This window comes from Gasterosteus aculeatus, chromosome X (assembly GCF_964276395.1).
Source record: "Gasterosteus aculeatus chromosome X, fGasAcu3.hap1.1, whole genome shotgun sequence".
In the NCBI taxonomy this organism is placed as follows: Eukaryota; Metazoa; Chordata; class Actinopteri; order Perciformes; family Gasterosteidae; genus Gasterosteus; species Gasterosteus aculeatus.
In genome coordinates, this window is record NC_135698.1 from 18,725,983 (window position 1) to 18,748,335 (window position 22,353).

At 40.2% G+C, this 22,353-nt stretch overlaps 1 protein-coding gene across 1 annotated transcript; it reads left to right on the forward strand.

Annotated features, from left to right (window-relative positions):
• The first annotated feature begins 473 nt into the window (after window positions 1-473).
• On the forward strand, window positions 474-21,569 carry LOC120809211 (mucin-5B). Its single transcript, XM_040162859.2, has 48 exons — window positions 474-656; window positions 769-807; window positions 887-1,148; window positions 1,953-2,067; window positions 2,300-2,390; window positions 2,468-2,574; window positions 2,660-2,870; window positions 2,951-3,076; window positions 3,550-3,667; window positions 3,757-3,895; window positions 4,009-4,113; window positions 4,244-4,313; window positions 4,424-4,561; window positions 4,663-4,827; window positions 4,910-5,004; window positions 5,100-5,226; window positions 5,330-5,585; window positions 6,649-6,698; window positions 6,782-6,882; window positions 6,977-7,128; window positions 7,237-7,375; window positions 7,455-7,562; window positions 7,657-7,836; window positions 7,921-8,160; window positions 8,253-8,409; window positions 8,597-8,725; window positions 8,929-9,088; window positions 9,584-9,627; window positions 9,727-9,915; window positions 10,073-13,888; window positions 14,512-14,699; window positions 15,510-15,681; window positions 15,810-16,051; window positions 16,134-16,317; window positions 16,483-16,663; window positions 16,754-16,926; window positions 17,038-17,107; window positions 17,502-17,641; window positions 17,732-17,763; window positions 17,852-18,020; window positions 18,398-18,499; window positions 18,611-18,651; window positions 18,798-18,920; window positions 19,451-19,549; window positions 19,640-19,768; window positions 20,102-20,141; window positions 20,479-20,602; window positions 20,775-21,569. Exons 1-48 carry the CDS (start codon window positions 485-487, stop codon window positions 20,947-20,949), a joined length of 10,185 nt encoding a protein of 3,394 aa, XP_040018793.2. The 5' UTR covers window positions 474-484; the 3' UTR covers window positions 20,950-21,569.
• Window positions 21,570-22,353: the final 784 nt, after the last annotated feature.

Sequence of the window (22,353 nt, forward strand, 5' to 3'; positions counted from 1 at the left end):
TTTGGGTCAACAGGGGGCTCGGACTTGGTTCATGAGACCAACTGATGACTGTGTTTGTCATTTCAAAGGTCTATGTTGAAGCCAAGCAAAATATTAATCCAGTGTGTTATGCAGTTACTCAACCGACGCAGAGGTTCAACCCACGGCTTTAAATGCTACGCATCAGTGAGAAAAGTACACCGTGCATAAATGCTAATCTTCCTTTGTCAAGGAACAGGACATGAATAAAAAATATACTGTAATCGAAACATGCAGTGTTTCATCAGCGGAAACTTTATACATGTTACATTTAAAGGATTGTTCTAACTTACAGGATATATGTTATTGTTTACAAAAGAACAAAAGACAGGTAGAATGACTTAGGAGACGGATACACTGTATAAGGATGAATTGTTGTCATAAGCAGCCTCTTCAAGGGTGTGATCTTAATAGAGACAAAACCACATTGGTTGACACCCAGAATGTCAGCTGTACCCCTCCTTAAATGCAAACACCCAATGAACTATTTAACATGCCGTTCTTAGTGTGGGACCAGTTATCTCCACCATCCCTGTCAGGACAGGGACAACTCAAGATCATGACAGCAGCCAAGATGCTACTTGAATGGGTAATTCCATGGCTCACCCTCTTCCTCGGACCAGCCGCAGTCAGCACTGGTAGGTTCAGTCAATGGCATACGAAGAGACCTGCATGCATTCTACCTCATTGTGTGTTTTGGACAATACAAATGGAAACAGTCTGTGTTATTGATAATGTGTTTTATTTCAGTCATGGTTCAGACGGTTGCCAGAATGCCAGTAATTGAAGGTAATTCATTTTCAAAGATGAAGTATAAAAACCTAAAAGTTGTGCAAGTTTAATACATGATTTTTCCTCCTTAATCTAGAGGTGAGACCCGCTCACAATGACCAGATCTGCAGTACGTGGGGAAACTATCACTTCAAGACTTTCGATGGAGATTTCTTCCAACTTCCCTCTACTTGCAACTACATCCTTGCTTCCCAGTGTAAGGGAAGCTATGATAGTTTCAATATTCAGCTCCAACGGCAGGAGAGGAATGGAGCCATAACCATTAAAAAGGTCACAATGAAACTGGAGGGGGCCGTTGTGGAATTAGCCAAGACTTCCATCAAAGTCAATGATGAAGAGTAAGTATTTTTTTGGTTTTTTTAACTGTATATTTATTTGTCACAGTGAATAAAAACACATGAGAAACATGAGGTGAATAAGCACATAACTGTTTTTTTGAGTCGTAGGTCAGCTGATATCAAATATGTAGGTCTGTTAATATAGACCTATCATTGACAAAGAGCACCATATCTGAGTGTATGTTTATGTCACTTCTGTTTAAAACACACGATTTTTCCAATTATTATTTTGCATATAGCCCATTAGGTGGTGAACAGATGAATAACATTTGAGACTGAAAAATGATCACGTTGTAAATATCTATAATAAAAGTCCTGCCCCCACAACCCAAATGTTATCAAAGATTGCTAAAGTAGAAAGAACCATTTGAACCCATCCCACATATACTTTCACGGAGAAATTCCTCCTTTGATTCAACATCTAGGATATTTTTCCTTACCAACACAACAAACAATGCCCGTATTGGATTTTTGGTTAAGTGTAACTCCAAAGTTTTCCATTTGGCTACACACGATGGGTTACACCAAGAGGTCGACAGGTAGATTCAATAACAATCCATCAAATATTCTGGATTTTGATAAGGACAAAATACAGAATTTTCATTTACAGGTAGATCAGAACCAGGGTTGATGATCGCAACCGGTACATCATCTGCGTAGAAACTGACTTTATGCTCCTAAATATACTGTTAGATCCTGTCTCCTCCTTCGGTCGTATTGATGTTATTCATTTGACTTTTGTTTTCCAGCATTACAATCACAATTTGGTTCCAGTAATGTCTGATCCCCCTCCTCTCCCTACAGAGTCACCATACCATTCAGCCAGGTCGGCATTTCCATTGCAAGAGTCATCTCCTATGTTAAAATTGAGGCAAAGCTTGGTTTGGTTGTCATGTGGAATGAAAAAGACTCTCTCTGGGTATGTCTATTCGTTTTGTCCTCATCTTGCACCTACGTACCAACAATGTCTAAATGTTGCTTTGTACCACTATTTTTGTTAACTTCTTTAGTTTTACAACTGTTTTAGAGATTCAATAATTGACTGGAGACGTAACGATTAGTCCATGTTAAATGTAAGGGAAGCAATTGTGAAACAAAGAGTATGAGAGGTTTTAGTTCCTTTCAACTGAAATTCTCACACCGGTTTTAAGGTTGAGCTGGATAAAAAATTCAAGAATCAGACTTGTGGCCTGTGTGGTGACTACGATGGAGTTCAGGTTTTAAACGAGTTCATCGTATCAGGTGAATACACACACACACACAATCTGCTCAAAATTATTCTTCCTATTTGCTAAAAGCTGTTTTTCCTCTCGAAACAGGAGAATCTGTCCCTCTTGACATTTATGGGCAGTCCTGGAAAGCCGATGGTCCCATTGAAGAGTGTGAAATAACATCCTCTCCCGCCATCCACACTTGTAACGATCAAGTATGTGAAAATAGATTTGCCTTTCACATCCTTTTATATATAACAATAGCCACGGTACATGTTTAATACTACACTTTGCCCACAGAAAAACATCTGTGAAGACCTGCTGAGAGGACCTGCATTCCTTAACTGTCAAGAGCTGATCGATACTGACTCCTTCATCGAAGCCTGTGTGAAGGACCTGTGCCGCTGTAACAGCAGCTCTTCATGCTTGTGTTCGACCACATCAGAGTATTCTCGCCAGTGCGCTCACGCAGGCGGGGTACCACAGCAATGGAAGACACCCCAACTGTGTGGTAAGAACATTTATAATTGAGCTTGTTTTTACTGCAGAATCACTTTTTCTAAATGTAACTTTTTTTTGTGTGTTGCATAGCAAAAACATGCCCTTTTAACATGGAGTACAAGGAATGCGGTAGTCCCTGTACTGACACCTGCAGCAACTCCCAGAGGAGCCATGTGTGTGAGGATCACTGCTTAGATGGATGTTTTTGTCCAACAGGTAAGTTGCCTGATGTTAAAATTGACTCAGATGTGCAGAATGAGAAATGTATGATGTTAAATTAAATTAACAACAAGCTGTTGTAACAACAGAAGCTGAAGTTACAAAATGAGGTGGCAGGCCTTGTTTAGGTATTTAGTTGCCAACAAATACAGATCAGTCACGTAAAGTTTATATAATCACATCCATTACATTTGCCGTTGTCTTCTAGGTTAGGTGCACTTACTCAACTTTGTAGCCTAATTTATCTCAAATGAATAGAGAATAAAGTTGTCATGACATTGACAATGAATTGTACATGAGGCGCATGGATTTAATGCAGTTTCATTTAGATACGACATGTGATTTTTATATTTTTTAAAAGTAAACCTGTATGTTGTTAATTCATATGCACAAAATGATTAATGGTGTTTGCACTGCGTGATGATTGAGTTTACAGATTAGACTAATCACGTCATTTTGTTTCTCCCAAGGGACGGTCTTTGATGACATTACACAGAGGGGGTGTGTTTCTGCTGACACATGCTCTTGCTTACACAATGGAAAGCCATACAAACCAGGACACTCATACTCAAGCACATGTCAAAATTGGTAATGACTTACGATTTTCATGATAATGTTTATAACATGTGCATTTAACTTGACGTGTACAGTTGGACTGACTGAACTCTGTTTGACAGCACCTGCGCGCAGGCTCAGTGGCGCTGTGAGAATGTAGATTGCGAAGGTATCTGCTCCGTGCTGGGCGGCAGCCACATCTCCACCTATGACGACAAAATGTATTCTTTCCATGGGGAGTGCTCCTATATTCTCTCAGGGGTGAGGCATTTAAGCTTATATCAATTCTTCCTTTAATCCACATAGAAAGGAACAATGTTTGATGATAAGAAAACTGTTTTGTATCAAGTGCATTTTGGTCTTTTTGTCTCTAGGACATTGATGGAGCTTTCAGCGTCATTGGTGACCTGGCCAAATGTAAAAGCTCTGAAAAATCAACTTGCCTGGGTGCAGTCAGCCTACAACTGCCTAAAAACATGGTAAAATATGTTACATTATGGTTCTCTCTTTATAAAGGGAAATTCAGACGATGTTCTCCATTTGACATCTGCTGGAGAGGTTGAGGCTTACCCTGTGGGTTTTAACATATTGTCCCTTTTCTTACTGCAGATGATTGTAGTTGAAGCCAATGGAGATGTTCTGTACAACAAAGTGAGGACTCAGTTGCCTCTGATCACAGGTGAGGCGTTAGTTCTCTTTAGTGCTCATACTCCGTTGATATCGCAACATTTCATTGGGTTTGCTCAAATGAAATCTCTTTATTCAATGTGAAAATATTTTCCCCTGCAGATGACTTAAAAGCCTTTAGCCCATCGACATTCTTCATTGTAATCCAGACCAACTTTGGGCTTCGTCTGGAGATTCAGCTTTCGCCCATTATGCAGGTCTACATCAAAGCCAGTGTTTCCAATAAGGGAAAACTCAGGGGTGTGTTTTACTTACTTACTTTACTGTTGATTATAGAGTCAAATATCCACCTTTTTGCCATTAGTATTGTTGGGATTTGAGGTATCATTACTTTTGTCCAGGACTTTGCGGAGATTTTAATGATGAGCAACGGAACGACTTCATGACCCCGAATGGACTGATTGAGGGAACTGCTGGGACATTTGTCAACACGTGGAAGACCAAAACAAGCTGTTCCGATGTGACAAACATACTTGGGGACCCATGCCTTTTGAGCATTGACAAAGGTAGGTCACAGTCTGCGTAGTCCATGTCTTCATATCATTTTTCTTACCAGTTTACCGATAACATGTTCATTTTTCTTTGTAGAGAAATATGCCAAAGACTGGTGCGCCTTCCTGTCAGACCCAAAAGAAATTTTTGCAAAGTGCCATTCTGTAATAAACCCAGATGACTATCAAACTGTAAGGTTTATTTTTGTATTCAGTCTAATGTATCTGTGTATGTATTTGTTTGTATTTAACCTATTAATTGAGCTTGTTTCTACTTCTCTGTGCAGTCTTGTGTTTATGACACCTGCGCCTGTGAGAACAGTGAGGAATGCATGTGTGCTGCCATATCCTCTTATGTCCACGCGTGTGCTGCTGAAGGCGTCTTATTGAATGGATGGAGGGAGACTGTATGCCGTAAGTTAAACCTGCTATCAGACCAACTATCAATTTGAAATAAATAAAGTCCATATTTATTGATGTAATTCAAACAATATGTGAACCTGTTTCCTTTCAATAGAGAAGTACATGACCGACTGCCCCTCCACTTTTGTGTATGGCTACCAAATGACAAGCTGTGGTCGCACCTGCCGCTCTCTTAGTCAGTCAGACTCCACTTGTGAGGTTGAATTTACCCAGCTCGATGGCTGCGGCTGTGCGGAAGGAACTTACCTCAATGAGAATGGACAGTGTGTGTCAGAGTCACAGTGCTCCTGCCAAGTGGAAAACCAGCTGGTACACTCCGGGCACATCTTCAAAGTCCATGGTCTAACTTGGTGAGTTGTTCAATATTTCTGTTCAAATTAAAGCAAAAAAAAAAGTTTTTAATAATTATAATTAGGCTACTTTAGTCTATTATTTGTCAGCTGACTTAAGCGAGAAGAGATTGTTGCGAATAGAGAGAGATTGTGTTTGACATTCACCAAAGATCTAGGAGAACAGGGAATGTTAGCAATCAGGGCTCACCTAGAAGAATTCATTCTACCTGAACTAAATGAGCCTGGATTAGTGGGTAATAAGTTGTGGGTCAATTTTTAATGTTTGCCACAGTGTTTTATTCTGAATTGCAAGTGGCTTCAATTGCATATCATAGTGGTGCCTCAAGAATCTCGACTGCTGATTACAGAGATGGAGGCTGCTTAACAGGAGTATAACAATGAATACGGTTTTAGTGATTTAGCATCAAGCAATATGTTGTATGCAGTGAAGTAGTGCACTTGATAGTCTATTTTACTTTTCTCTCTTTTTATTTTTTTCTGTGAAAAAAATGCTTTATTGCACTTTACTTATTACTATGCATATTTACACGTGACACTGTAAAATAGTTTTGTCTGAATATGTTCCAATTGGGTTTACTGTTATCGGTTTAGAAGTAATAATTGCGCCTCTTAAACTGGTTCTCACATTATTTGGTTTTACGCTCCAATTGCACTTTTCTAGTTTGTTTTGTTTGCAATTTGCATTATCATTTTAAAAGTTTGGCACATTGGTTTAGTGGACAGAAAAAGGTTCTGCGTTTGACCTCTCAGTACAATTCCCAGATCCAAAACGTATTCAGTGGTTGGAAATACTAAACATGAATTTGAATCTGTTCGATGTGATCAACCAGTAAACAGTCAGATGTACAACGCACACTTATATGTGTTAGAAAAGTCCCCAACTTCCTGCAAACCGTCAAGTAATCTTATCTGTGTCGTCAATAACTCAAAGACAATTGCAGATCTAAAGGCCAGACCAGGAGGGAGGGAACCACTGTCCACCATCTGTTGTTTTTACTGTCCAAGAAATTGACCAAACACGAGTAAGAATTGACATTGGATGTCTCTCTATGTTTTTCAGCTTATGCCATAGTGGACAACTAAAATGTACAGGAACTGAAATAACTGAATGTAAGTACAAAATCAGGTCCAACAGTATGACCAACATCAAGCATCCAGTGGTGTCCGTTGTAACACACTGTTATTGTCACCAGCATGCACCGAGCCAATGACTTTCTTCAACTGCTCAAGCGTGAAGCCGGGTGAAAAGGGGTCCGAGTGCCAAAAAAGCTGCCAAACATTGGACACCGAATGTGTAAGCTTGAGCAACTGGTTCATAACTGTTCTTGAATATTCTGCAGGTGTATATTAAAGCAGCATGTTATCTCATTTGCTGTTATACTGAATAGGTCAGTACTCAGTGTATGTCCGGCTGCATGTGTCCTGCTGGCCTGCTGTCTGATGGTGAAGGAGGCTGTATTAAGGAGGAGGACTGTCCCTGCACATATAATGGCGATTCATATGAGTCTGGAAAGACTGTCCTTGTGGACTGCAATACTTGGTGAGCCCTTCATTCTTCCATACTGATGTGTGTGCGTGTGTGTGTGTGTGTGTGTGTGTGTGTGTGTTTTCTGTGGATAACTGACTACTTAATCTGTTTAAACCATAGCACCTGCAAAAGCAGTAAATGGGAATGCACAGATCGTGATTGTGATGGAACCTGCATCATATATGGAGAAGGGCATTACATCACCTTTGATGAAAAGAAATTCTCCTTTAATGGGGACTGCGGCTATGTCTTCACCCAGGTATTGCACAGACCTTTATAGGCTTTATATAGAATTTGTCAAAAATCAGTGTTGTAATACTGACACCAATATCTTGCAGGATTATTGTGACGACGATATGAAGGGTACCTTTCGGATCCTGACTGAGAGCATCCCATGCGGAACAACTGAGAGCATCTGTTCTACGGCTATCAAACTTTACCTAGGGGTACATAACACGATTATATGCATTTAAAATGAATCTTTAATGCTGTAAAGGATATTGCAGACTTACAAATGAATCTATTTTTTTTTTTTTTCAGAATAAGGAAATTATTCTTTCAGAGGAAAATGTCAGAGTTATCAAACAAAACCAAGGCGTGGACATACCCTTTAAAGTCCACAGTATGGGCATATACCTTGTCATTGAGGCAAAGAATGGTCTTGTTCTCATTTGGAATAAGAAGACCACACTTAGAATCAAGCTCAGGCCCACATTCAAGGTGGGTGAGGAGATGCACAGGCATTCAGACACATGTTAACAAGGTTGCCATTTTACAAATTAACTAGATCTTTTTTCATCCCAGGGAAAAATATGTGGTCTTTGTGGGAATTACGATGGGAATATCAAGAACGATTTTACCACCAGAAACAAAGAGGTTGTTGTTGAAGCCTTTGACTTCGGAAACAGCTGGAAAGTGTCACCTACCTGCCCTAATGCTGGCAAACACACGAGCCCTTGCACTCTGTACTCACACAGGCAAGCATGGGCATTAAAACACTGCAGCATCATCAAGAGTCCAGTATTTGCTGGTTGCCATTCTAAGGTAAGAAATCTGCCAAAGAACGGTTACATTCTGTATAAATATCATTCATAGTATAACCCATATTTACATTTACAATGGTTTCTTTTAAAAAGGTGCCTCCACACAACTATTATGATGCTTGTGTGAGTGACACTTGTTCCTGCAACACCGGAGGAGATTGTGAATGTTTCTGCTCGGCTGTAGCAGCGTACGCCGCAGCCTGTAATGAGGCCGGAGCCTGCATAAAATGGAGAACTCCCACGATCTGCCGTGAGTGTTTTATCTGTGTTTCCATACGGAGATTAACCAAACAAGCAATGTGTTGTTATCACCATCGTTCATTTAAGATATTGAATTTACAAATAAAGCCTGGCTTGCATTCTATTATGAAGATGCGATATACGTATGATTAAGGATTTTCTGATCTTATACTATATGCTTTTTAAACTCTGTTCAGCTCTGTTCTGTGACTTTTACAACCCTGATGGAGAGTGTGAATGGCACTACCAGCCTTGTGGAAAACCATGTATGAAGACATGCAAGAATCCCTCGGCAGCATGCTACAACAACATTCCAGCTCTAGAGGGTAAAAATGACATGGATGTAATATTGCACACATTTCTAAGAGTTAACCATGCTCTGTGTTTTATAGCTAATCCCATTGGTTAAGCACAAACACTGTTAGAGATTTATTTTTTACCACACAGAGATTCTCGCTTGATTTAGACTTCCTGTCTTTACCTTTTGGGTAAGTGTTTTGACTTTTACAATAGCATTTAACTTTTGTAGGCTGCTATCCAAAGTGCCCACCTGAAAGGCCCTATTTGGAAGAAGATACAATGCAGTGTGTGTCACAGGAGAAATGTGGTTGCTATGACGATGAAGGGGAGCATTATGAAGAAGGGGAAATCATGCCTCCAATTAGGCCTTCAGAAAACTGTTACAACTGGTAGGTCACTTTCCATATAACCTAATATGGATGTGGGTGAACAGCTAATGGAAAAGTGGATTTTAATTTTTAATTCAGGAATCAGTCAGGTCTATTTTACATGGAAAAATATTGCTAACAATATGCAAAAGAATGACTTGATTCACCTTCCTATGAAACATAAGCATCACCCGGGCAATAATCCAAATTAAAAGTTTTTAATCATCGCTTGTAAACTTAAACTTGCCGCCACTAGTAGTTCCTATTCTTTCATCTGGTTGAAGGATGTAAAGTAAAGTAAAAACTAAATCAGCACTGATAACTTATCACATGGAAAGACAACCTGTTTTCAAGTTTTCAAGCAATTGCTTTGTGTTTGACAAGTGCATGGACCAATCATTATTCTGTCAGGAACTATGGAATTATGGAATATAATAATTCAACTATTTACGCTTTTTACTCTTCACTCTATCTATTTATTTGTGTTTACATTCCTCTCACTCTTCTACCTTTCAGTCATTGTTCTGGAACAGAGAAAAATTGTACCTATGACATCCAAGGTGAGTATAACTATTTCTGGGATGTGAATGTGATCTTCACTAACAGAATGTTGACTGAATCTGAGAAAAAAACAATAAATACTGTTTTTTATTTTGCAGCTTGCCATTGTTTATACAGCGGAACACTGTTCAACCACGGAAATACAATCTATGCAACACATGATGGCAATGGAGCATGTATAACTGCTATTTGTGATAAAGGAGAGATTATAAGAATAATAGAGACTTGCACTACAACTACACCCCCTACAACTACACCCCTCCGAACAACAACAAGCTTTATTTTTGGTAAGAAAAAGATACTGTAAAAATGCATAAGTGTGTAACATTTACAAAATAAGCAGTGAGAGAGACTGTTGAATCTTTTTTTATAATCACTAAGAGACCTTTAACAGTAACAACTGAAATTTCTCCTTCTTCTCTACAACCTCAATAACAACCACAGATTCCACCACAACAGAAATCCCCAACACAACCACAGAAAAGCCCACCACAACTGCTGCAACCACAGAAAAGCCCACCACAACCAAAGAAATCCCCACCACAACCACAGAAAAGACCACCACAGAAAAACCCACCACAACACCCGGTGACTGCCATGTTTGTAATTGGACGGATTGGAAAAACAATCACTACCCTGGTGAAGACGGTGATGATCGCGAATCCGTTGAAAAGATTACTGATCCAGATCTGAGGGTTTGTAGTAAACCTCTGGAAATAGAATGCAGAGCGACGCAATACCCGGATACGCCTTTGAAAGACCTGGATAATAATGTAACATGCAGCCCGAGCGATGGACTAATCTGTCTCGGCAAAAAACAACCCATACCTCATAGATGCAATGACTATGAAATACGATTGAGATGTTGCATCAATATGTGTGAAACAACCACAACTCCATCCTTTACAACGACAATATCTACTACAACCACAGAAATCCCCACAACAACCACAGAAAAGCCAACCACCACCACAGAAAAGCCAACCACCACCACCACCACAGAAAAGCCCACCACAACCACAGAAAAGCCCACCACCACCACAGAAATCCCCACCACCACCACCACCACAGAAAGGCCCACCACAACTGCTGCAACCACAGAAAATCCCACCACAACCGAAGAAATCCCCACCACAACCCCAGAAAGGCCCACCACCACCACAGAAAAGCCCACCACCACCACAGAAAAGCCCACCACAACTGCTGCAACCACAGAAATTCCCACCACCACCACAGAAAAGCCCACAACAACCACAGAAAAGCCCACCACAACTGCTGCAACCACAGAAAATCCCACCACAACCGAAGAAATCCCCACCACAACCCCAGAAAGGCCCACCACCACCACAGAAAAGCCCACCACCACCACAGAAAAGCCCACAACAACCACAGAAAAGCCCACCACAACTGCTGCAACCACAGAAAATCCCACCACAACCGAAGAAATCCCCACCACAACCCCAGAAAGGCCCACCACCACCACAGAAAAGCCCACCACCACCACAGAAAAGCCCACAACAACCACAGAAAAGCCCACCACAACTGCTGCAACCACAGAAAATCCCACCACAACCCCAGAAAGGCCCACCACAACCACAGAAAAGCCCACCACCACCATAGAAATCCCCACCACCACCACCACAGAAAGGCCCACCACAACCACAGAAAAGCCCACAACAACCACAGAAAAGACCACCACAACCACAGAAAAGACCACCACAGAAAAACCCACCACAACACCCGGTGACTGCCATGTTTGTAAATGGACGGATTGGAAAAACAATCACTACCCTGGTGAAGACGGTGATGATCGCGAATCCATTGAAAAGATTACTGATCCAGATCTGAGGGTTTGTAGTAAACCTCTGGAAATAGAATGCAGAGCGACGCAATACCCAGATACGCCTTTGAAAGACCTGGATAATAATGTAACATGCAGCCCGAGCGATGGACTAATCTGTCTCGGCAAAAAACAACCCATACCTAATAGATGCAATGACTATGAAATACGATTGAGATGTTGCATCAATATGTGTGAAACAACCACAACTCCATCCTTTACAACGACAATATCTACTACAACCACAGAAATCCCCACAACAACCACAGAAAAGCCAACCACCACCACAGAAAAGCCAACCACCACCACCACCACAGAAAAGCCCACCACAACCACAGAAAAGCCCACCACCACCACAGAAATCCCCACCACCACCACCACCACAGAAAGGCCCACCACAACTGCTGCAACCACAGAAAATCCCACCACAACCGAAGAAATCCCCACCACAACCCCAGAAAGGCCCACCACCACCACAGAAAAGCCCACCACCACCACAGAAAAGCCCACAACAACCACAGAAAAGCCCACCACAACTGCTGCAACCACAGAAAATCCCACCACAACCCCAGAAAGGCCCACCACAACCACAGAAAAGCCCACCACCACCATAGAAATCCCCACCACCACCACCACAGAAAGGCCCACCACAACCACAGAAAAGCCCACAACAACCACAGAAAAGACCACCACAACCACAGAAAAGACCACCACAGAAAAACCCACCACAACACCCGGTGACTGCCATGTTTGTAAATGGACGGATTGGAAAAACAATCACTACCCTGGTGAAGACGGTGATGATCGCGAATCCATTGAAAAGATTACTGATCCAGATCTGAGGGTTTGTAGTAAACCTCTGGAAATAGAATGCAGAGCGACGCAATACCCGGATACGCCTTTGAAAGACCTGGATAATAATGTAACATGCAGCCCGAGCGATGGACTAATCTGTCTCGGCAAAAAACAACCCATACCTCATAGATGCAATGACTATGAAATACGATTGAGATGTTGCATCAATATGTGTGAAACAACCACAACGACAATATCTACTACAACCACAGAAATCCCCACAACAACCACAGAAAAGCCAACCACCACCACAGAAAAGCCAACCACCACCACCACCACCACAGAAAAGCCAACCACCACCACCACCACCACAGAAAAGCCCACCACAACCACAGAAAAGCCCACCACCACCACAGAAATCCCCACCACCACCACCACCACAGAAAGGCCCACCACAACTGCTGCAACCACAGAAAATCCCACCACAACCGAAGAAATCCCCACCACAACCCCAGAAAGGCCCACCACAACCACAGAAAAGCCCACCACCACCACAGAAATCCCCACCACCACCACCACCACAGAAAGGCCCACCACAACTGCTGCAACCACAGAAAATCCCACCACAACCGAAGAAATCCCCACCACAACCCCAGAAAGGCCCACCACCACCACAGAAAAGCCCACCACCACAGAAAAGCCCACAACAACCACAGAAAAGCCCACCACAACTGCTGCAACCACAGAAATTCCCACCACCACCACAGAAAAGCCCACAACAACCACAGAAAAGCCCACCACAACTGCTGCAACCACAGAAAATCCCACCACAACCGAAGAAATCCCCACCACAACCCCAGAAAGGCCCACCACCACCACAGAAAAGCCCACCACCACCACAGAAAAGCCCACAACAACCACAGAAAAGCCCACCACAACTGCTGCAACCACAGAAAATCCCACCACAACCGAAGAAATCCCAACCACAACCCCAGAAAGGCCCACCACAACCACAGAAAAGCCCACCACCACCATAGAAATCCCCACCACCACCACCACAGAAAGGCCCACCACAACCACAGAAATCCCCACCACCACCACCACAGAAAGGCCCACCACAACCACAGAAATCCCCACCACCACCACCACCACAGAAAAGCCCACCACAACTGCTGCAACCACAGAAAATCCCACCACAACCGAAGAAATCCCCACCACAACCCCAGAAATCCCCACCACCACAACACAAAAGCCCACCACCACCACCACCACCACCACAGAAAAGCCCACAACAACCACAGAAATTCCCACCACCACCACCACAGAAAAACCAACCACCACCACAGAAATCCCCACCACAACCACAGAAAAGCCCACCACAACTTCTACAACCACAGAAAAGGGTCCAACTACTGGTGCAACAACATTCCAAATCAAAGAGACAACGACGATGATCACAGAAAATACTACGGCTGCAACCCCTGAAGTTGTAATACATACTGTGTCTACAAAACAACCACCAACACAACATCAACAAGAAATCACCACACCAACTCCTCATTCTTCAACAACAGAAGGAACAACTTTATGTTTCTGCAAGTACATAAATAAAACATTTTCTCCAGGTAAGCAATTGGTTATTGCAACAGTTTTTTTAATTAATATTAATTAATATTTTGTATTATATATTCAACATATATTTTGTAATATTCTTTTTTAGTCATGGTTACACCTGATCCAAACTACAGCCTAAACTTCAAGTGTTTCATGCTCTAAACTAAAATCCCCTTTACATCTATATTCATAATCCATAACCTGAGTTGGCCTAGGTTCCTTTTGGATGTTTTTCCAAACTCAATTTGCTAAGATGAATCTAAATGTCCACAGTGCATGCATTTCAAACATTTGCTTCATCTCAGACATTTTTCACCTTTTACCTGGGCCAGTGGCTCCTTCTGGTTCGTTTCTGCTCCTGCACAGTGGAGGGATTAGTTAATGGAAAGTTTAGACCCGACAGCATTCCCACTGACGTGTATTGCCAAAATATTTAAATTAGAGAAATTCATCATAATGTACAGTCAATTTATTTGTGATCTGGATTTACACATTCAGAAACCTTTAATGTTATTCGACTAGTATTCACCAATGTTGAATCAAAAAGACAGCTGTAACTCTGGCACAGCGACTTGCTTTTCTCATATCATTAGTTATTTGGGATTTAACTGCCTTGGTTTTTGTTGTCTTATAGGAAGCTTCATGTACAATCAGACTGATGGAGAAGGCTGGTGTTTCACTGCATACTGCAATTTGAGTTGCAATGTTGAGAAGCATGCTAGACCATGTCATCAGACCACGACACCAACTCGATCAACTGCCTATACACCTACACCTACACCTACAGTCACATCCTGTTCGTATCTGCAGCCACCTCGAGAGGTATTTGGGTTTAGTCAAACAAGGAACAAATCATCTTAACTGGCATTATTAACAGCATATTTATTCTGAGAGAGCCTACAACCTTTGGATAAAAAGATGCAACTTTCCATATTCTACATTCTCTCATTGACAACGTTAAAGTAGCCGATAAATTCAACAAAGAATAATTCCTTAATTCGAAATGCCTCCAATATGTCCATTATATTAATGTGTGCTTCATTGTTGAATGTGTTGAAGAAAGTCTTGAGTAGAGTAGTATCTTATACCATTATAGATCTGCGGAATATTGGAAAAGGGGTTGAAAAATGGTTGTTTAATCTCAATTAATTCATTATTTGTCCCAATTTGCTCAATCAAAACTGAAGCTAATTTATTTGGGATCTTATGACAAATCACATTAATATACAACATGAAGACACTTTTAACCACAAGACCAACTCAAAAAAGACGAAATGAGACAAACTAACAACACAAGTGATTTAGAAATAATTAAAATTCAATAACTCCATAAATAAAATAATTTACATAAAAGTAATAAAACTTTGCCGTGTACCTCATAATGCATGTCACAGAAGGTTAAATCAACAAATAGATCCAATATGACAATTATCAAAGAATGTCAACCCATTATTCTGATTGATGACAACACCTACGCATACACTGTTTCTGTTTAGCACTGATCAATGAAAAATCATTTCCTTCCTTAAAGGAACTCTAGATGTATGTCTTTTTCATGTGTGCCCCTGGGGGGCTGTAACATACCAATTCACTGGTAGTGAATTACTAAAAGTGCTACTTTTCTATTCACAGGATGGTGAGTCCTGGAGTTCAAACATCTGCACCACAGAAACATGTGATAAAGGAAGAGTAATAACATCACATGTGCCATGTGAACCGGTGACCATGCCCGTATGTGATAATGGGTATCCACCTGTTAGGGTTTATGATGAAAAAGGCTGCTGTTTCCACTATGAATGCAGATGTAAGTTCAAGGGAAAACTTTTTTAAATATCACATTCAAGCCACAACTTTCAAGACCACAAAAAGCCCGACAATGTCAACATTTTACTTTGATGTAAAACTCAATGTCGTCTCATCTAATGTTTACAGGTATTTGCAGTGGCTGGGGAGATCCTCATTATATGACATTTGACGGCCAGTATTACAGCTTCCAGAAAAACTGTACATACGTCCTCTTCAAAGAGATCATTCTCAAACACGGTTTAAAAATTCATATCGTCAACGAGAACTGTAATCCTGCTGGAACTGTGACCTGCGTTAAGTCCTTGATTGTATTTTACAAAAACTATGAAATAACTCTTACACAGCAGAGAAACCCAACTGCAAATAAGGTACATTTCGCCATAATCAATTAAAACGTATTAGAATATATGTAAATAATATGCAGTGCTAATGATGATGATAATTTCTTAGGTGTCCATCAACGGCAAGCAGGTAATCCCGACCTACTCTAATGATGACTTCATCATAACAAGTACAGCAATTGAGCTGCTATTGAGAATTCCGGAAATTGAAGCCGTGGTGATGTTCAAAGGGCTTGTGTACAGCATCGATTTGCCGTTTTCCCTTTTCCACAACAACACAGAGGGACAGTGTGGTAAGCTGATAACCAGTTCACCATAAGAATAACAGAATAGTCGTCTGTTTCATTCATAGATGAAAATAAGCAAACGGTGGTTGAATATGAAAGTGCCAATGCATGTACCACATGTGGTAACACATTGCTTGTAACATCTGTTATGTCCCTATTTACTTTCACAAGGTACCTGTGACAATAACAAGACAAATGACTGCCGATTACCAAATGGCCAGATTCAGCCCTGTTCTCAGATGGGTTGGTGGCGTGTAGTGGAAAACAGTACATCACATTGTGAGAACCCATCTCCTTCACCGGCGCCAGAATTACTCTGCAAACCTGCTATCTGCGAAATTCTGATGAGCAAGTAAGAACTTACAGAAGGGAAATGAAAACCATATGTCAATTCATTCTGATTGACTCTGATTAACGGCCGTCTTTCTCCTGATTTGCACAGGGTGTTTGAGGAATGCCACAAAGTTATCGCCCCAAAAGCATTTTACGAGAGCTGCAAATTTGATGTTTGCCACAATGCCACCGATGGTTGTTCCAGTATGGAGGTGTATGCCATGATGTGTGCTGAATTGTCTGTCTGTGTACCTTGGAGAAATGCTACAAATGGGAAGTGTGGTAAGAGAGGTTCAGTTTAATAGAAAGATAACATGGTTATTTTCAGATTAGACAGACTATTTCCACACTACCTATAATTGTGATGTTTAAATCCATTTTCTCTTGTCGTAGAACACAAATGTTCAGGAAATAAGGTCTACAAGCCATGTGGGCCAAAGGTTGTTCCAACTTGCAATGCAAGGTATAGTTATTGCTCAATTCTATTGTCAATATCCTGAATCAAATAATGTCATTAGCTCGTAATTTGTAAAGACTGTACGAGTCTGTAGCCATGCTAGCGGCTCTGAGACGCTAGGCTGAACCGAATGCAAAAGCATAAGAATGCAACATGGTGATGTTAAGCCATAATCTTTTCCATTATTACCATCTTAGTTTTTCTTGACAGATTACTAGAAAGTTAATTGTTTCAAAACCAGGTCCAATTTTGATTTGACGATTGAAGTAGAAGAAAAGGGAATGCATTAACAAAGTCATAACAAACTGATCCACAGGGGAAACAATTATAATACTTATAAATATATATATAAATATAGTTTTATTTCTGTTTTTCTCCATTAACATGTTTTCATATTCAGATACAATGAGAAGAATTCACGATATTGCCAGCAACGAATTGGCACAAATAATGAAGGCTGTGATGGCATCGTAGAGGGATGTTTCTGCCCAGAGGGATTGACCCTGTTCAGCTCCAATTCTGACCTCTGCGTCTCCGCCTGTAAGATCATTTTATTATTGTGAAGATAAATATTATTGTTGGTGAATGACAAAAATGTTCAGGAAAAATAATTCTTCTGTATTGTTAAAGGTTGCACTGGACCGGATGGCCAACCTAAACAGGTAAATGCTACCATACATGACTGATCATCGTTATTCAGACAGTATTTGTTGCCGACACGTGACAAGCTTTGTTCCATCTTTCCGACAGCTGGGTGAGGCTTGGCAGAGTGACTGCAAGCAGTGTACCTGTGATAACAACACTCTGAGCGTTCAGTGTGAGCCTGTCACATGTGCCCCTCAAAAGCCAATAACATGCACTGAGGAGGGTGAGGTGTTGGTGAAACGCATGGTGGGCTGCTGTGAGAGACTGACCTGTGGTGAGTTGTTCAAAGTAAAACATCTTTACCTTTCCGACAACATTTAATAGAAGGATTTATGGATGATTTCGTGTGTGGAGGAGTACTAGTCAATTTGTCAAAACACCTGCATAAATTGTTCCTCTTCTGTATGATGTCTGTCTAAAGCAAGAGAAAATCCATCATCAAAAAACTGAAAGATGTCACGTCAAATATGACGTGGTCCTGTGGTGTGATGAAATGTGGCAGTGTCTGCTGCTTTGAATGATGAGTCATTAAATCAATCATTAAAGAATGGTGGTCGATCAATGAAGGCATCTGTTTGTACTTTAAGGTCGGTAACAGGAAGTAATCGTCTGTTTTCCAGCCTTTGACATGACTTTCCTTTCAACCATCAGAATGCGATAGGAGCAGCTGTTCGTTGCAAAAACAGTGCGAACTGGGCTTCGAGTTGGAGATCCACATGTCCAATGACACCTGCTGCCCATTTTACAGCTGCGGTAAGATTTTTACATACATTTCAGATTCATTTGCTTATATTGCCAGTGTGTGAAAGACTAAACAATGCATAAGCCTCTAATGTCATTATCAATGTCATTATTTAAATCTAGTACCCAAAGGCGTCTGTGTCTTCAATAAGACTGAGTACAAGGTAAGGAATGATATACTGTATATATCTTAACTATTAAGAATATATACTAAGAATGTTTGTGTTACTAAAACTCTAATTTAATTTAACCTAATTTGACTGGCCATCATATGAAATACGGCTCAGACTTTGCGTTTTATTGTTTACAGCCAGGTATGGATTTCTCCAAAAGTCCATGTGAATCATGCAGCTGTACTGAAACTCGGGATCCCACAAGCCAGTTGAACACATTTGAGTGTCATGTGATGGCATGTGACCCATTGTGTCCAGAGGTACGTTTTATCTACAGCAATGCAGGTTTTAATCAACTAGGAAGCCAGTGTACAAAAAAGTATATGGTGTACAAAAATATTTTACATAACAGCACACTTTGGCTGGTTATGTTATATCTAGTCATGCAAATGTTTTGGTTTTATTTGCACAGGTTGAGACATATGTCTCTGAAATGTCTGCAGACTTCCAAATAAAACATAATTGGGATATCATAGTAAGAACTGATAGTGTTTTGAGCAGTACAAACAAAATTCAGCTCTGCATTCAGCTCTATTGTGGTGGCAGCAAGAATCTCAGAGATGGACATCTTAATGTATAGTAATAATAATAATGTATTTTATTTCTAACACCCTCTTCATAAATATATCTGAGTGCGACACAGCCAGCAAAACATAGTTAAATTATAGTTAAAACATACATAAAACATATAAACTAGTAAAAACATTAATAGTAAATACTACTTATTCGTAATTATCTATACATTTCATTTCTAGTACCCTATTCTTATTTGTGCCTCTTTTTTAAATAGGGCCATGTGTATGAAAAACGACCTGGACAATGTTGTGGAGTATGTGAACAAACAAGCTGTGTTGTGCACGTCCCAGGATTCTCTACTATAATTATTCAAGTAAGTACGGTATAATGGGAACATCTTTAGAAATTTTGGCACCAATCAATGTTCATGTTCACTAATTGACCTCTTCCACACCCCTGACAGCCTTTTCAGTCTTGGTCCCCACCAAATGATAACTGTACAACGTATGATTGCCAGAAGGTGAAGAATGAGTTCATAACCTCTAAAAGGCAAACAGCATGTCCTGTATTTGACCCAGACAACTGCATTCCTGTAAGTATAATCCAGTCCTGAAACAAGCTCAGGTTGCTATTTCTGTCAGCTCTAATCTTTGGTAACGAATCTAAACTGTTGCTGTCTCATCCAGTTCCATCCAAACTGTAGAATATGGGATTGGTTTAACTATTTCTGATAATGCATTTCTGGTAAATGGGATGAAATTGGCCAATGAGAAAAAAGATGAGCTGAAATACACAAATATACAGTGAAGAAGAAATTGCGTTATATATTGCACCAGGAATGCTGTACACATGACTCAAAAGAGAGTCTGTGTCATTGTGTTGTCTATCTGCATATTTTACAATCTGTATTGTCTGTATATCACAGGGAACTGAACAAAGTAGCATCAACGGTTGCTGCAAAACTTGTAAGTATAGGTCAAAAAAATGTATTCAAATGCCACAACATCAGTCCTCATTCTATTGGAAAGTTCATCAACGGAGGCAAAAATGAATTGTAGGAATGCATTTGCGTTATTAATTAATATCTTGATTTTCTTCTGGAAATTTTAAAGAACAATAAAGCTAACGATTAAGATTTAAAATCGCTTAGCGAAAATGTTGCAGATAATTTCAGATAATATTTTTGCATTAAAACAGAGCCTAAAAATCCCCAGAGGCTGTATTTCATTTTGCCACTTAACTAAATCACGCTTGTTTTTGTAGCAACATGTAAAAGATGTTTTATGTGTGTGTGGTCCACAGGTACTCCAAAAACCAACTGTCAAATTATCAGGAACACCACATATCTGCAGACACACGAATGCACGTCAGTCGTTCCAGTGGAAATGACCGCCTGTGCAGGACCTTGTGGGGACTCCTCATCAAAGTGAGATTTATAACCAAATATCTGAGATATGCGGCACAAACTCCTTACTCAATCATGCTGAAAAGCACCTGCTCCATTTTCATTTGACGTTTCAAGTTAAATGTTTGTTCACATCGAACAGCAGGTGACTGATGCTGATCCTGATCCTGTCTGAAACTGTCTCTATTTACAGGTACTCTGCGGAGAAAGCGCGTTTGATGCATTCATGCTCATGCTGTCGGGAAATGATCACCAGTAAGAAGGAGGTAGAGATGACCTGCAATGATGGACGAAAGATAAAGCACTCCTACATTTCAGTTGAGAGTTGTGGTTGCCAAGCAGCTGACTGTCGGGACATGATAGACTAATTGCGAGACAACTTTCAAAACTAATCTTAACTAAAGTGGAATATTAACTACCATACTCATATAAACAATTTCTCTACAAAGACTATTAGACAGCAGGACTCAGTATGTTAAGACACACACATCAGTGTATTCAGCTGCGCCACCTTTTAAACAGAAGAGTTGTTGCGGTCTGAAATTTTCTAAACCTCATACTGATCGTATAGTGTCGTGTGATAACAGCACATATTTCTGTCCTGGTCTGTCATTTAGCTTTTGATGAGGACTTAACAATGTGGTGTTTTTAATCTTAACGGGTGTTTCTCTTAATTTTACTTTAATTGGTGTGAGAAATAAAAGACATACTAATGGATTCTGATCTTACAGTACATTCCAGCCATATTCTGCTCTGGGCACGGGTTTGTTTGTGTTAATAGGTGAAAGATTTAAAAGATGGAGTTTAATTTTAAATGATTGTTGGTCATTATTTCAAGCAGCACTGTTAACATAAATTAACTCACTACCCATTGAATATACACTGTAAATACAAGAGTGTTAGGAATATCGAGGCAATCGTTGTCCTGCATTTTATGTATCACACTCCTGGAAATATGTCTCTATTAAAATCTATGGTTTACTTGCAATTGTGTGTTCTTGTTTTGTTTATCTCAGGAATTCGTTAATTAGGTTTTGTCTCTTAACTTTAATAGAAAATGTATTTATTTTGCCTATAGCAGTGCACTATATTTAATAGTTAGTAGTTATCATTATTTAATACATTATTTAATAATAACACAATTCAGGAATATACACCTAAATATAAACTAAAGAATAGACAGAAAACCATTTTGACGGAGATCCCCTCACAAGTAACGTGGCTGGATATTAGGTCATTTCTACTCAGTAGTAGAGTAACTAAGTATATTCAACTTTACCCAAATAATTGTAGATGGCAGCAAAAATAAATTAACTGTTTAAATTCAAAATGCATTAATTAAATACAAAGGCAATATAATGCATAATATTAATATTACGGACGTCCTTAGAATCCCGATGGAACTTCAAACGATCCCACTTCTGACACCAAATTGTGATGGAAGATCTCTGACAATTGGAAAATAAGAATAAAGGCTCTCAATCAAATATGTCTTAGTGTCTCCGTTTATTTCCTTGTAAGGAAAAAAAGGTCACAAGAGCTACGTGCTTAGTAGACTGCCAAGAACATATATTTTTACAGGGTAGGGCAGCTCTTATACCTCAGTTTAGTTACAGGTGGCATCAACAGAAACTTGCTTGTACATGTTAAACCAACTTGTTGTCACACTATATCTAGGAGACTGGGGACATCTTATCAGTGTGAGACGCTTCCATCCAAGCACAATTTATAAACTATTTGTACAAAGACATATATTTTTCCGATTTTGATCA

Coding starts and splice junctions, on each gene's coding strand:
- LOC120809211 (XM_040162859.2), top strand. CDS start 485: ATGCAAACACCCAATGAACTATTTAACATGCCGTTCTTAGTGTGGGAC. Junction 8,410..8,596: donor GAGAACTCCCACGATCTGCC/GTGAGTGTTTTA, acceptor AACTCTGTTCAG/CTCTGTTCTGTGACTTTTAC. Junction 14,700..15,509: donor ATCTGCAGCCACCTCGAGAG/GTATTTGGGTTT, acceptor TTCTATTCACAG/GATGGTGAGTCCTGGAGTTC.